The following is a 16,712-nucleotide window of genomic DNA, read 5'->3' on the forward strand; positions in this document are numbered from 1 at the left end:
TCTTGACAAAGACTTATCAACAAAGACTTATTTTCTCTAAGAGTAATTATTTTAAGGTTTTGCGCCATCTTCTGAAGAAAAAATTGCATTCCTATAGGGCGGATGTGTAATGGGTTTACAACAAAGGAAAGAATTTATTACCTTAAGGGTCTAAAGTTACTAACACCAAGGCCACTACTAATTTTTTCTACATACCAACTACATTAATTAATACACATTCAAGGATACAATTCAGGGGATGTGAAAACTTGTCAACAAGCATTGGTTCATCAATGAAATCTTTTACTAGTTTTATTCTGACAGTTTCTAACTCTCTGAGAGGCTCTAAGCTATTTGAGTATCTTAAGCTTCCCGTGCCTCTCGAGGCTGGGAGACTGTAAACAATCGTATGCATAACTGTAGGAGTCCGGGTAAACTTGTCAGGCGAGTTAGAGAGCTCTCTGAGGGGTTTGGATTTAAACACTCCTAATTGCCCAGGAACTTTTATTAATTGGAGCTGTAAGTTAACTCTTTGTCAGAGAGAGCGAGATGGTGGTAGGGGACAGCCCCCAGTAAAGTCAGAGGTGAGAGCACAAAGCAATAAAGTAGGCAGACTGTTTTTTTGGGGGGGTAGATACTCGAGAATATCCAGGGGGACTCCTGAGGCTCGATCCCGCCTTTGCGTATGCCGAGCCTCCTTCCTCATGACCTTTGTCACAAGTGGAATGTCTCTCGCCGGCTCCCGGCAGAGATGGGAATACCAGACCACCTTACCTACCTCCTGAGAAACCCATATGAAGATTAAAAAGCAACAGTTAGAACCGGACAGGGAACAATAGAGTGGTTCCAAATCAGGAAAGGAGTATGTCAAAGCTGTATATTGTCACCCTGCTTATTTAACTTATATGTAAAGTACATCATGAGAAACGCTGGACTGGAGGAAGCACAAGCTGGAATCAAGATTGCCAGGAGAAATATCAATAACCTCAGATATGCAGATGACACCACCCTTATGGCAGAAAGTGAAGAAGAACTAAAGAGCCTCTTGATGAAAGTGAAAGAGGAGAGTGAAAAAGTTGGCTTAAAGCTCAACATTCAGAAAACTAAGATCATGGGATCCGGTCCCATCACTTCATGGCAAATAGATGGGGAAAAATGGAAACAATGTCAGACTTTATTTTTTTGGGCTCCAAAATCACTGCAGATGGTGACTGCAACCATGAAATTTAAAAACACTTGCCCCTTGTAAGGAAAGTTATGCCCAACCTAGATAGCATGTTAAAAAGCAGAGACATTAGTTTGCCAACAGAGGTCTGTGTAGTCAAAGCTGTGGGTTTTCCAGTAGTCATGTATGGATGTGAGAGTTGGACTATATAGAAAGCTGAGGGCAGAAGTGAGGCTTTTGAACTGTGGTGTCGCAGGAGACTGTTGAGGGTCCCTTGGACTACAGGGAGATCCAAGCAGTCAATCCTCAAGGAAATCAGTCCTGAATATTCATTGGAAAGACGGATGCTGAAGCTGTAGCTCCAATACTTTGGCCACCTGGTGTGAAGAATTGACTCATTGGTAAAGACCCCGATACTAGGAAAGATTGAAGGCAGGAGGAGAGCAGGATGACAGAGGATGAGACGCCTGGATGGCATCACTGACTCGATGGACTTGAGTTTGGGTAAACTCCAGGAGTTGGTGATGGACAGGGAGGCCTGGCATGCTACAGTCCATGGGTTCGCAAAGAGTAGGATACAACTGAGTGACTGAACTGAACTGACTGATCTGATGAAGTTAATTAGAGAAAAACTTGAGCTTTGTAATAAAAAATTGAATGTTAAAATTTTATTTCTCTTAAATATAGGGACTCCTTGGCTGCTCAACTGGAGATTACCTTAACCAAAGCAGATTCTGAGCAACTGGCTCGTTCAATTGCTGAGGAACAGTATTCTGATTTGGAAAAAGAGAAGATCATGAAAGAGCTGGAGATCAAAGAGATGATGGCTCGACACAAACAGGAACTCACCGAAAAAGATGCTACTATTGCGTCTGTAAGTAAAGTCCTTGGTTCATTTTTGGCTATAATTGTTAAAAATCTTGCTTTAGAAATACTAGGAAAGTGACATAAATCTAAATGAAAAATTGTATGTTTTGGCTACAAGATATTTGAGCTAGTGAACCATCAGCTTCTCAGTGTTGTTTGGCAGAGAGGGGGCCCTCGAAAACACAACTTCCAGTGGCTTCACTTGTTGGTAAATTCAGAGTTAAGGACTAAAGTGAAAAGAAAACACCAAAAGTACAAAACAGTTTAAGTCTTTTTTTTTCTTGTTAAACCAATTGTAGTTTAAAAGAATTTGAAATTAATCATGAAGATTAGTTTAATCATGAAGATAGCCATATGTAGGTTGAAAATAATTGTAATAAAAATTTCATATAGAAGTAAAATATCAAGTAGTTGAGTTAGCCTTATCAATTGTCTAGATCTATGAAAAATGTTACAGTAATTTTAAAGCATGGCATCAGAACAGGGATATTTCATCCTGTTCAGTGAAAGTGAGTAGGGAGACCAGAAATAGACTGACACACAGGAGAACTTGGCATATGACGTCAGCGGCAACACACAAATCAGTGGGAGAGGATACAGGTTTATGGTTTTGAAATGACTATGTTTTTATGTGGAAAGGAATAAAATTAGATTCTTATTATCATTTACCGTATATAACAGTAAATTCTAGCTATCTTAAGAACCTAAATATGTAAAATAAAAATTTTTAAATATTTGAAACTTAAAATTTACTTGTAACAAAAAACAAATAAATGACAGGGGAAAATACTTGTATTTATTAAACAAGTGATTAGTATCTAGAATATAAGTGGAACTCCTACTATTCAGTAAGAAAAAGCTAAATAATCCAAAGGGAAAATTGGCCAAAAGAGAAAACCTAAAAATATGAGCAAATGTTTAACTTTACTATTATTTAGGAAAAGGCTAGCTAAAATAATTTTGTATCACCATTTCATAGCCTTCATGTTGGCAAAAATTCAGTGTCTGACTACTTTGAAATGTCTGAAGGATGTGTGGAAAACAATGTTTTTCTTACTAATATCCAGAGTATAAATTTAATAGAGCATACTGCTGCTGCTGCTGTTGCTAAATTTCTTCAATCGTGTCCGACTCTGTGCGACCCCATAGACGGCAACCCACCAGGCTCCCCCGTCCCTGGGATTCTCCAGGCAAGAACACTGGAGCGGGCTGCCATTTTCTTCTCCAGTGCATGAAAGTGAAAAGTGAAAGTGAAGTCGCTCAGTTGTGTCCGACTCTTTGCGACCCCATGGACTGCAGCCTAGCAGGCTGCTCCGTCCATGGGATTTTCTAGGCAAGAGTACTGGAGTCGGGTACGATCGCCTTCTCTGAATATAGCATACTATAGTATAGGAAATAATACTGCAAGTTCCAGTAAATTTTAAATATTCATATAATCCAAAGAAAGTTCATAATAAGATAAATGTGCTAACGAAATTCAGACACACTACTCCTAGCAGCATAAATGTTTGTAATAGCAAAAATTCAAATATATTAATAGATGAGTGAATAGATAAATGCGGTAGACGATAGAACTACTACATCAGTTAAAATTAATTATATATATCGACAATTTCATTCTTAATATAATGAGTGAAAGCAATTACAAAAAAATAAATACAGCATCATGCTATTTATGGGCAGTTTAAAATCACATAAAAGTGCATTATATTGTTTCATATGTGTGTAGTAAAAGTATACAATCATGGATGGGAAGGATGAACACATAATTCACGATAAAATTTCCTTCAGGAAGGAAGAAGAATAGGCTTTGGCAAGAATACCAAAGAATGTCAACTTCTTTAGTAAAATTGTATTTTCTGTTTTAAAACAATGTTTTATAAGTTTTAAATTTTATTTATTCTGCATGCTGGAATGCAGAGCTTTGTTATAGCATTTGCTTTTTTTTTTTACTTTACTAAATGTTACTTCCATTTTAAATACTACTAAAGATTTTTGAAAGGGGGCAAATTTTTGGCTTCCTGGGTACATATGAAGTGTGTTACGTTTCGTAAATTTTCATCAATTTTGAAGTTTGGTAAGGTAGGACAAAGGCAAGAACTGTAGAGATAGATGTATTTAGAAAAACAAGAGTTTTAGCAACATTCTAGGATATTTTCATTTTGAATTACTGCTTTATAACTTAAAATTTTATAAATTAAGATATAAATTTTTTTTCAATTTTCATTTCTTAGCTTGAAGAAACTAATAGGACACTAACTAGTGATGTTGCCAATCTTGCAAATGAGAAAGAAGAATTAAATAACAAACTGAAGGAAGCCCAAGAGCGTATGTATTAACAAAGAATAAAGTTTATTTTCAGTATGCCTAATGGTTACCAGTTGCTAAACTATTAATATAATTTTTACATTTTTCTGTTTTAGAACTATCAAGGTTGAAAGATGAAGAAATAAGTGCAGCAGCTATTAAAGCACAATTTGAGAAGCAGCTGTTAACAGAGAGGACACTCAAAACTCAAGTGTGTATATAATAAGCTCTAAATATGATTTTGAAATTTTTCTTAGTTTATCTTTCTTTCATTTTACTTCTAACATTACAGATTGGCTGTAGCAGTCATTGATGGTACCAGTATTTGTGAACAGTCAGAATTATCCAGTTTTTTACCACATTGAGAGAAACTAGATTTGAGTAACATTGTTGTGTTCAGTGTTTATTAAGTTTCTCTTAATTTTTCCATATGGAATCATAATCCCTCCTAATTTTTTTACTGTAATCTGATAAATTTTTCTGCTTTTAAGAAATGGTAGAGAAGGACCATTTCCTGACAGCCTAAAAAAGTGTCACTCTGAAAAGGCATCGTGATTCTTAACTACCCTTTTCTCAGCTCTCAGATTGTATATACAGCATGAGTCCTGGTGGGTCCAAGACACTCTGCTCTGTGGTTGGACATGTATTTTATCAGTGTGATGCCAGTGCAAAAGTCTCTTCTAGAATAAAAGAAGATCTGCCTCCCAAGTGGTAGAAAATGACATTAGAGTGAACCTATAAACATTTAAAATTGTAGTTCTCAGAAAACATGAGAGTGTTGGTTGGGAAAAGATGATGAATAATGATGAAAGTGTATTTTTTTTAGTATAAAGGTGTTTCTTTGTGGCCCTGTGTGTAGGGAAGATTTTGTAATGTGCTATTGGTGAGTTACCAAGAAATCATCAACATAATTTACTTATTTACATTCTTATTTTTATGTTTTTAAGGCTGTGAATAAGTTGGCTGAGATCATGAATCGAAAGGAACCTGTTAAGCGTGGTAATGACACAGATGTGCGGAGAAAAGAAAAGGAGAATAGAAAGCTACATATGGAACTTAAATCTGAACGCGAAAAACTGACCCAGCAGATGATCAAGTATCAGAAAGAACTGAATGAAATGCAGGCTGTAAGAATACTTTTTGAAGACTTCTTTTTAAGAAGTAGAATTATTTTCATGTCTGCATATATTTTATAGGTTATGGAACATTTCTATTAATAATTATAGTAGTCTCCCCTTATGCAAGAGGACTATGTTCCAGGATCCCCAGTGAATGCCTGAAGCCACAGATACTACTGAACTCTATACCTACTGTATATTTTCCTGTATTGTAAGGAGTGGGTAGCATATACAGTGTGAATAAACTGGACAAAGGGATGATTAATATCCTGGGCAAGTAGAACCAAGCAATGTGAGAGTTCATCATACTTCTTAGAACAGCACATGATTCAAAACTTAGAGACTGCTTATTTCTGAAATTTTCCATTTAATATTTTCAGACTGCAGTTGACCTTGGATAATTGAAAACACAGAAAGTGAAACCTTGGATAAGGAGAGACTGCCATTTTACTGAACTAGGAAGCAAAATTATAAGATGTATGACATTCAGTTAGTTTAATGTAATTCAATTTCTTGTAGCAAATAGCTGAAGAGAGTCAGATTCGAATTGAACTACAGATGACACTGGACAGTAAGGACAGTGACATTGAGCAGCTGCGCTCCCAGCTCCAGGCCTTGCACATTGGTTTGGATAGTTCCAGTATAGGCAGTGGACCAGGGGATACTGAAGCTGATGACGGTTTTCCAGGTATAGATTCGTTCAGCCCTTACTTTTTCTTTTGTCTAAATATAAATCAGTTGATGGTTTTAAGTCCTGTAACTGACTTTGCTCTTGAGGAAAAATATTTGTTATTTCTTTAAGGGAACACCTACTCCTTAGAGTAGGGGTTCAGATGACAGTTTAAATTATTTTATTTATTGATTTCCCACAAAACTTTTTATTATAAAATGCAAGTGTAAATTTCGCATATTTAGTTATTTAAATTAACTGTATATTATTCATAGCTCTCCTTTTAAGCTTTCATTTTTATTTTTTCTTCTTTCTGCATTCTTACTTCCTTTTATGTTGGGTGTTTAGTTCATATCACTCAGTCACACACTATGGAATCCATGTCATTCACCTACCAACGTTCCTCCACTTCTCTCAATATTGCCACTAAGCCTTCCAGTTCTCATATGCTTCTTGACTCTGATTCTGACTCAGAAGAAGAATCTGTTCCTTACTTACCTATTTCATCGGAACCTAATGGTACAGGTGACATCCTGAAAATCTTTGATCTCTGGGTTTTTTTTCCCACTACCCATAATTTTAGTTCTTTTGAAAATTTTTGTAATAATAACTAATACTCACTAACTCTAACAAGTTGCTCCATTAACAAGTCTCAGTTAAAAAGAAACTGCTGCATGAACAAAGATTTTGTTTTTTAAGGAATTTCACATTGCATTGCTGATACAACTGATAGAATTTATTTTGTCAGCTTATAAGAAATGGAGTAGTGCTTTATATCGTTTAAGAACATATGGTTTCACTGTCTGTTTTTCCATTTTTAACCAAGAAGAAATTCTTTCTGAAGTTTCGTATCAAGAATGATGGTACAGAAAAAGCATGTGTAGACCGTTTTAGAGGGTATATTTAGGTTTCCCTTGAGTGCTTACTTAGTCCACACTGTGAAAGTGATAAGTGTTAATCGCTCAGTTGCATCAGATGCTTTTTGACCCCATGTACTGTAGCCCTCCAGGCTCTGTTCATGGGATTCCCCAGGCAAGAATACTGGAGTGAATTGCCCTTCCCTTCTCCAAGGGATCTTCCCCACCGAGCGATCAAATCTCTCCTGCATTGCAGGGAGATTGTTTACCTTCTGAGCCACCAGGAAGACCAGCCAACATTGTATGTGGCCTTAAAAAAAGTATAAGACAATTTGACCTGATCCTTGTCCTGAAACTAATTATAGTTTAAATGAAGAAACCAGTTGGAAAACCCCAAAAATTGTTATGTTTAATACAAAGTTAGTGTAAGTACAAAAAATGTTTAAACACCACAGGGTATTAGTGCATAAACAGTTAGATGTAAAATCAAATTTAATCTATTAGTTGAATTCAAAGTAAATTTGCTATATTTATTTACATTGTCATCACATTTTCCAGGTATATATCAGTATAAATTATAAGTGATTATATTGAAGTTGTTTCAGATCTTAGCAATAAAATTACTTCAGTCTTACCCATCTTGTTAGAGATCATCTGATTAATCCCTTAAATTGTCGTAGGGCCATGTCCAGACATTCGAGTATATAGCTGTTTTTAATGACATCATTTCTGTTCATGGGGTCTGGAAGGTTATTAATGTGAGAGAGAGAGGGAGCGAGTATAAGCACTGGATCAGAGATGTGTCCTGTGTGACTTTCTGTGGGATTGTTCTGAGAGTTGAAGAAAATTTATGTAAGGTGTCTAGCACAGTTCAGACACAAAGTAGGTGACAGCTACTTTTATTATTAGATAACCTCCAAAAAAGCTTACTTCATGTAATTATTTCACTAAAATAAACTGATCAGATACCATTAGAACAGATTCTAAGGATGCAGAGTTTTCTTGGCTGAACTAGAATTTTACTGATTTTACTATTTTAGAATTTAGGAATCTTTTGGCTTACTGCTACTTATTAGCTAGATTTGATCTATAATTTACACAGTTTTACTTCATTTTATTTAAAACCATTCTAACAGTCCATTTTCTCTAAAACCATTCTAACAGTCCATTTTCTCTGAACATTTAATTACTCACAGAAAATATTTTGTCTTCAAAGTTGTGTACTATATCTGTAGTTAGGCCTTCTTCCAAAGGAAAGATAGAGGATTCTGATACAGTTGTACCAATGAGAATAGACAGCTGGTTTTCATTTTTGCAACTTTTCTGCGGAACTTTGCAAATGCATGAATTTAATTAATGGGGCATTTGACATTATAAACTACAGGATATATATTTCCAATGTGATATAACCTGGATTTCGTTTTGCATTGTATAACTTGCTTATACTGATCCTACATTATTATTATATGTTAGATGATTATTATATGTTATATGTTAGATGATTATATGTATAAATTCTGAAGGGCATATTTGCTTGTGACTTATATTAAATTTTTTTAAGTTCCTCATTTTCTTAAGAGATTTGTTGTACTTATATTCATATGTTGTGCTTATAGAATCAAGACTAGAAGGATGGCTTTCATTGCCTGTGCGAAACAACACTAAGAAATTTGGATGGGTTAAAAAGGTAATTGATACTTTTGAATCAATACTTGATTTTGAATCAATACCTTGAATACTTTTGAATCAGGGTCTTCTGTTTTACTTTTGGTTTAGCTGTAGCCATTTCACTTTTGTCATTGTAAGATATAGATAACCAGAACTTTTAGACACGTAAAACTTGTTTGTACTTTGTGATTTGGAATAATTAATTTTATATATCTTTGTTTTAAAAAAAGAAACTTTTCATCGTTAACATGTTGTTAATAATAAAACAGATTTTGGTGTTAGGAAAATAGAAGGCTGTATTGACTTTGGTGCCTTTGCTGTTTCCAGGAAGACAACTCTAGATATGACAGAAAGTCCCAGATATTTCTTTTCCTCTGTTACTATGATTATTGATATTATGTTCATATTCGAGAAGTGTCTTAGCTTTATGGCTGCTGTAACAAAATACCACAGACAGAGTAGCTTATGAACAACAGAGATTTATTTCTCATGGTTCTGGAGGCTGGAAGTCCAAGATAAGGAATCAGCCAGCATGATTGGGTTCTGGTAAAGGTCTTTTTCCAGGCTGCAGACTTCTTGCTCTATCCTCATGGTGTAAGCGGTGGGAATTTCTCTGGAATCCCCTTTATAAGGGCACTAATCCCCTTCATGAGGTCTCTAGTGTCATGGCCTAATCACCTTCCCATGACCCCACTTCCTAATATCATTACATTAGGTAATGATGTAAATTCATTAACATATGACTTTGGGAGAATATAACCATTCAAACCATAGCAATAAAGTTGCTTACGCTTTTGGATCTTAGAGCTAAATCAGCCCCAAAATTAGTTGAATTTGTCCCCAGCCCCCACCCCTGCATTTTGCTTACTTAAAATGTATACTAACAGATCTGTTCTTATTTTAAGGAAGACTTTTTTAAAGGATACATTGATAGCTTTTTAGGTATTTAACATATATTTTATATGATTTTTATTGCTAATGTAGAATTTATTTTCAAAGAAAAACAAGATATATATTAACTTAATCATTGTTTAATTACTTTCCTCCTTTTTAACAGTATGTGATTGTAAGCAGTAAGAAGATCCTTTTCTATGACAGTGAACAAGATAAAGAACAATCTAATCCTTACATGGTTTTAGATATAGAGTAAGTATTTTTATTAGAATATTTGTTATTGTTGTTCAGTCGCTAAGTCGTGTCTGACTTTTTGCGACCCCCATGGACTGCAGCGCGCTAGGCTTCCCTGTCCTTTACCATCTCCCGGAGTTGGCTTACGCTCATGTCCGTTGAGTCGGTGATGCCATCCAACCATGAGAATATTTTGTAACTTTATCTTTTAAAGTTTAAGAAAGTAGTGTGACCTTTTGTCAAGTTAGTGTAATTTATTAGTCATATAGTACATGTATATACTCATATGGTAAATGCTACTATACTGTTGTTAGATTTTCTTATATTTGTTTCATACAGATGAAAGTTTGGCATATAAAGTTGGCTAAAATGTCTCTATTTCATGAGTTTTCAATATGTTGTTTTCTGAAACTAATTAGAAAATTTCTGACTTACTGAAAATTTCTCAAAATCTCAAGGAGTGATTGAATTTATAGAGCTCTAACATTCTAATAAGAGTCAGAGTTGTTCAGTTGCTCAGTCGTGTCCAACTCTGCAACCCCATGAGCTTCAGCATACCAGGCTTCCCTGTCCTTTGCCATTTCCCAGAGTCAGAGTAGTCAGTTTTAATTTCTGACATGAGTATAAGAAAACTGATATAATCTGATCCTTTGGTAATACTTTACTCTTTTATTAAAAATCTTTTATAGCAAGTTATTTCATGTCCGACCAGTTACACAGACAGATGTATATAGAGCAGATGCTAAAGAAATTCCAAGGATATTCCAGGTAAATGGTTTTATTTTGTGATTTATTTTGTTTTGTTCTTTTCACCTTTATACATTTTCAGCATGACATGACATAACGAATTTCTTTATTCTTGGGGCTTTTTCAGATTATCTTTCTTCACTTTTTGTCCCATTTAAAGGTGGTTTGTTCATTTGTGACTTTCATGCTTATCCTGTCGGATACATCTTAAATTCTTCTCTCCATCTTACTTGTTGAAGTCTGTAGTCTGTAGTGTATTTATATCATGTTTCTAGCCTTTATCCTTTTGTTCAAGGTTATGACTTTGTTTTAAATTTTTATTTTTAATTGGAGGATAATTATTTATAGTATTGTGATGATTTCTGCCATAATCAACATTAATCAGCCATAGGTATACATACGTCCCCTCCCTCTTGAACCTCGCTCCCCATCCCACCCCTCTCAGTCGTCACAGAGTACCGGCTTTGGGATCCCTGTGGGTTACAGCATTTTTTGAGCATGAATGTTCTATTTTGGTTTTATGCTCAGTGCTCTAGAAAGTTAAAAAAGTTGCTTGTGAAGTTAAATTATGCACCCAAGAACCCTTTTACTTCCAATTTAAGGTGAAGCCAAATTCTTCCCTTTATTTCTTCCATTTTTAAATAGTCACACCAACCATGAATCCCTTCTGGTAAAAGCTGTAGTGCTTGGTGTACTGTAGGGAAGCTGGCAGCTTATTTTCTGGGTACTTAGCAAGTTTGTTTGGAATATCTTATACATCCTTTCCTCTTTTCCTTTTTTCCTCAATTCTCCAAATACAAATCTTTTCAATTAAAACTGTATTTGCAGTTATCACTGAGTGGTCTGTTTTTGAGAATTATAGAGCCACAGTTCATCTCTTCAGGTGATTGTTTTGAAAATTCCCTCCCAAGAAAAGCTTTCTAACACTAGTCAAGTGAAGATTTATCTTTGGCTAGCCTATTGTGAAAAATGTGCTGAAACATAGGAAGATAACATGGAGAAAATAAGGAGGCGTCATTTGAACAGGATTGATTCTTTCGAGATGTGAACCACAGTGACTGGCTAGTGACTTTACTCATCTGAGCTCTTAATTACAACCTACCACCACTTGAACAACTAATGCATTTTTGTCTCATTGAATAGTTTAGACTAATTTTATTTATACTATAAGGATTATTACTACATTAAAATAGCTAACGTTTGAAGATACTCATTTTTCTTTATGGTGTTTGTAGATTCTGTATGCCAACGAAGGAGAAAGTAAGAAGGAACAAGAATTTCCAGTGGAGCCAGTGGGAGAAAAATCAAATTATATTTGCCACAAGGGACATGAATTTATTCCTACTCTGTATCATTTCCCAACCAACTGTGAGGCATGTATGAAGCCATTGTGGCACATGTTTAAACCCCCTCCTGCTTTAGAGTGCCGTCGCTGTCATATTAAATGTCATAAAGATCACATGGACAAAAAGGAGGAAATTATAGCGCCTTGCAAAGGTAAATAATAAATCACTTGCTCAATTAATATTACTTATGTTCAGATCATTTGAAACATTAAATTTTCTCATATATTTCTTTATAGTGTATTATGATATTTCATCGGCAAAGAATCTATTGTTATTGGCAAATTCTACAGAAGAGCAGCAAAAGTGGGTTAGTCGGTTAGTGAAAAAAATACCTAAAAAGCCTCCAGCTCCAGACCCTTTTGCACGGTCATCTCCTAGAACGTCAATGAAAATACAACAAAACCAGTCTATTCGACGGCCAAGTCGACAACTTGCTCCAAACAAACCAAGGTAATAAATTAAAATGTGGCAAAAATTAAAGCGTTAAAAAAATATTTACTATTTGTGCTCAAATTACAAACTTTACTAATTACAGTTTTTCTTTGCTTGGTATTTTCACGATGTGTGGAATACCAAAAGTTTGAAACTATTTCATTGCTATTCAAACTGTTTCAAAACTATTTCATTCATTGGTTCAGCTGGATATAATAAATTTACTTACTAAATCACAAACATATATTACATTCAACCAAAAATACATAAAAGGCTCAATTTTGTCATGTGTATGTATATAGTCATAATATTTTATGATTTTATAAACACACTGACTTAATCTGTTGCTTTACCAGACAAGATGCACACCTAGACCTTTAAGTGTCGTGTATACACATTCTGTTTTTATTATTGCAAACCTCTTTAACCTCCTTTATATTAGATGACTTAGGGGGTAGGACTGAAATCTTAACTCTTAATTCAAGTATTCAGATAAAATAAGTAATATAGATCAGCTTTTAAAATGCAAATAGGAACTAATGAATATAGTGGGCATTTCTTGTAGTTGGGGTGAAGTTGGGAATATGGAGTAAGGTTAGAGATGATTATTGCACAAAAGCATTTTGATGGAGCCATTTTCATTAGCTACATTATAGTAATTTCACTACATTATAGTAATTTTTGACACAAAATCATTTCTTGATTACTAGCTAATACAGTATTTATAAATAAATACTGCTCTTCATTGAAATGAACATGACGATTTGGTTAGCTGAAGGATAAAGTACACACTTAAATCATGTATCTGATTCCAGTTTCCTTTTAAACACAGAACCTTCTATATTTGAATAGTGATGTGCATTGGCTGTAATATCAGAAATATTTTCATTCTAGCCAAACGTCATACATGAAACTTTTCTTGAAGCTAAAATCTTGAACTTTTCTTGAATTATTTCTTGAAGGAAATAATTTAGAATGGAAAAGGTAGATTGGTGTTTCATTTCAGTGAAAAGGTTGAATTTTTGTGTGAGGTATCAGTCAGTCAGTTCAGTCGCTCAGTCGTGTCCATCTCTTTGCGACCCCATGAACCACAGCACACCAGCCCTCTCTGTCCATCACAAACTCCCAGAGTTTACCCAAACTAATGTCCATTGAGTCAGTGATGCCATCTAACCATTTCATCCTCTGTCGTCCCCTTCTCCTCCTGCCCCCAATCCCTCCCAGCATCAGAGTCTTTTCAAATGAGTCAGCTCTTTGCATCAGATGGCCAAAATATTGGAGTTTCAGCTTCAACATCAGTCCTTCCAGTGAAAACCCAGGACTGATTTCCTTTAGGAGGGACTGTTTGGATCTCCTGGCAGTCCAAGGGACTCTCAAGAGTCTTCTCCAGCACCACAGTTCAAAAGCATCAATTCTTCTGCGCTCAGCTTTTCTTATAGTCCAACTCTCACATCCATACCTGACCACTGGAAAAACCATAGCCTTGACTAGATGACTTTGTTGCCAAAGTAATGTCTCTGCTTTTTCTTGTGCTGTCTAGGTTGGTCATAACTTTCCTTACAAGGAGTAAGCGTCTTTTAATTTTATGGCTGCAGTCACCATCTGCAGTGATTTTGGAGCCCTCACAAATAAAGTCTGACACTGTTTCCCCATCTATTTGCCATGAAGTAATGGGACCGGATGCCATGATCTTCCTTTTCTGAATGTTGAGCTTTAAGCCAACTTTTCACTCTCTTTCACTTTCATCAAGAGGCTCTTTAATTGTTCTTCACTTTCTGCCATAAGGGTAGTGTCATCTACATATCTGAAGTTATTGATATTTCTCCCGGCAGTCTTGATTCCAGCTTGTGCTTCCTCCAGCCCAGTATTTCTCATGATGTACTCTGCATATAAGTTAAATAAGCAGGGTGACAATATACAGCCTTGACGTACTCCTTTTCCTATTTGGAACCAGTCTGTTGTTCCATGTCCGTTCTAACTTTTGCTTCCTGACCTGCATACAGGTTTCTCAAGAGGCAGGTCAGGTGGTCTGGTATTCCCATCTCTTTCAGAATTTTCCACAATTTACTGTGATCCACACAGTCAAAGGCTTTGGCACAGTCAATAAAGCAGAAATAGATGTTTTTCTGGAACTCTCTAGCTTTTTTGATGATGTAGCAGATGTTGGCAATTTGATCTCTGGTTCCTCTGCTTTTTCTAAATCCAGCTTGAACATCTAGAAGTTCACGGCTCACGTACTGTTGAAGCACGGCTTGGAGAATTTTGAGCATTACTTTGCTAGTGTGTGAGATGAGTGCAATTGTGCGGTAGTTTGAGCATTCTTTGGCATTGCCTTTCTTTGGGATTGGAATGAAAACTGACCTTTTCTAGTCCTGAGGCCACTGCTGAGTTTTCCAAATTTGCTGGCATATTGAGTGCAGCACTTTCACAGCATCATCTTTTAGGATTTGAAATAGCTCAGCTGGAATTCCATCACCTCCACTAGCTTTGTTTGTAGTGATACTTCCTAAGGCCCACTTGACTTCACATTCCAGGATGTCTGGCTCTAGTTGAGTGATCACACCATCATGATTATCTGGGTCTTGAAGAACTTTTTTGCATAGTTCTTCTGTGTATTCTTGCCACCTCTTCTTAATATCTTTTGCTTCTATTAGGTCCCTACCATTTCTGTCCTTTATTGAGCCCATCTTTGCATGAAATGTTCCCTTGGTATCTCTAATTTTCTTGAAGAGATCTCTAGTCTTTCCTATTCTGTTGTTTTCCTGTATTTCTTTGTTTTGATCCCTGAGGAAGGCTTTCTTATCTCTCCTTGCTGTTCTTTGGAACTCTGCATTCAAATGGGTATATCTTTCCTTTTCTCCTTTGGTTTTCGCTTCTCTTCTTTTCACAGCTGTTTATATGTGAGAAAAGAGATATGGTATGGTAAAGCTAAATATTGTAGAATTAGTGATTATATGATAGTAATTGACCTGAATAAACTCAGAGAATTCAGAGACACTGAAGATCATTCCATGTACCTAGTGTAAAACATCTAAAAATTAAATTTCTATTATTAATATTGTAGAACCATTAATGCATAAATACCAAGCTATTTTAATATCTTACAATATATAGTGCTTTATGCTTCCAACATGCTTCCATATCCTATTCTCTCTTTTAACTTCCTATGTATTCTATCATTTGATCTTCAAAATACTCATGGAGTAGAATAGGTGCTTTTTTTTTTTTCCAGACTCTAGGAAGGCAGATAATTTGGTTAGATTCAGGACTATAAGAACTCAAGTTTTTTTAGTATATTTTATTCTTTTGTGCTATTTCAGAAGTTAATGATTTCACTACATATGATAACACAGTTTATGAAGCAGTTTTCAGACTGAGTGAAACATGTTTCAGTTACATAAATTTTCATGTTCACCGACTGATAATTTTCTTGCCTCCCCCACTTCAGCATTACAGTTCATTTGAAAGCACATTTACTTTAATTTTTGTTACTTTTTTTTAGTTCTGGCCCTGCCCTTCGAATCATTCTTCATTGATTTTTTAAAAATACATTTTGCATAGCAACAGTAAGTAATAGGGATTTCTATTTTCACAACTATGCATGTAGATAAAACTAATACCAAAACTGGCTGTAAAATATATAGGGATTTTTTTTGACATTTTAAAATCTAATATGCTCTTTGAAATTCTAAATGAAAAGATGGGCAAATTTATAATGTTGCATTTTATTATGCCTCTGCAACATTATTTCCATTGCTTTTAACACCTTTGCCTCCATTGCTTCATTAATTCATAAAATTGTATCTGTGTGTGTCCTTATGTGAATAACCCTGCATTTTGCATTCCATTTTGGGTGTTACATTTTAGGAGTGGCATACACAAATTGGAGGGTATACAGAAGGGAATCACTGAGGGAGTAGTGGGCCATTTGATGGTGTTACACATGTAGCAAGTGGATGAACTGTAAGTCTTCTGAGGAGGTGATCTGAAAGGATGGGAGATCGTAAATAACAGTAAAGACTTAAAGGATTTTTCCTTGGAAGAACCAAGCAGAGAGGCACATTCTAAATTAGCAGGGAAAGCTATCAAGCAATCAGATATGCAAAATTGAAAGAATGGGCTTGCTCTAGCATGGCGAGTGCCCTGTCACCACAGGTGTGCGCCTGGTTTAGATGACTGGCTGGCAGAACTGGGAGGGAACAGTGCTCTTCCGTCTGTCCTGTGTATGCAGTGTGATGTCGAGTAGCATGGCTCGAGAGGGGAGTCAAGCCTTGGACCAGATGATCTTTAATACCTGCTAATTTATAACGTATTCTTATAGACAAATGGGTAGAGCTTTAAAGCACTATCCAAGAAAATGTAGGAACAGAATATCTGGTTTGTATTAACAGTGATTTAATATGTAGCTCTTCATTTGTGCTCATTTAA

At 35.6% G+C, this 16,712-nt stretch overlaps 1 protein-coding gene across 8 annotated transcripts in view; it reads left to right on the forward strand.

Moving 5' to 3' along the window:
- Positions 1–16,712, forward strand: part of ROCK2 (Rho associated coiled-coil containing protein kinase 2) — a 128,577-nt gene that overhangs the window by 104,167 nt on the left and 7,698 nt on the right. For 4 of the 8 annotated variants that reach the window (XM_070799126.1, XM_070799130.1, XM_070799128.1 and 1 more), the window contains 11 exons: positions 1,832–2,018; positions 4,246–4,339; positions 4,435–4,529; positions 5,266–5,445; positions 5,956–6,124; positions 6,455–6,631; positions 8,580–8,650; positions 9,689–9,777; positions 10,449–10,527; positions 11,742–12,003; positions 12,089–12,302. In XM_070799126.1, the coding sequence (XP_070655227.1) occupies positions 1,832–2,018; positions 4,246–4,339; positions 4,435–4,529; positions 5,266–5,445; positions 5,956–6,124; positions 6,455–6,631; positions 8,580–8,650; positions 9,689–9,777; positions 10,449–10,527; positions 11,742–12,003; positions 12,089–12,302 (1,617 nt within the window). Of the gene's footprint in view, positions 1–1,831; positions 2,019–4,245; positions 4,340–4,434; positions 4,530–5,265; positions 5,446–5,955; positions 6,125–6,454; positions 6,632–8,579; positions 8,651–9,688; positions 9,778–10,448; positions 10,528–11,741; positions 12,004–12,088; positions 12,303–15,786; positions 15,851–16,712 lie in introns of all 8 variants that reach the window. The other 4 variants (XR_011569398.1, XM_070799129.1, XM_070799127.1 and 1 more) reach the window with 3 other exon arrangements.

The sequence above is a fragment of the Bos indicus genome, chromosome 11, assembly GCF_029378745.1.
Source record: "Bos indicus isolate NIAB-ARS_2022 breed Sahiwal x Tharparkar chromosome 11, NIAB-ARS_B.indTharparkar_mat_pri_1.0, whole genome shotgun sequence".
Taxonomy (NCBI): domain Eukaryota; kingdom Metazoa; phylum Chordata; class Mammalia; order Artiodactyla; family Bovidae; genus Bos; species Bos indicus.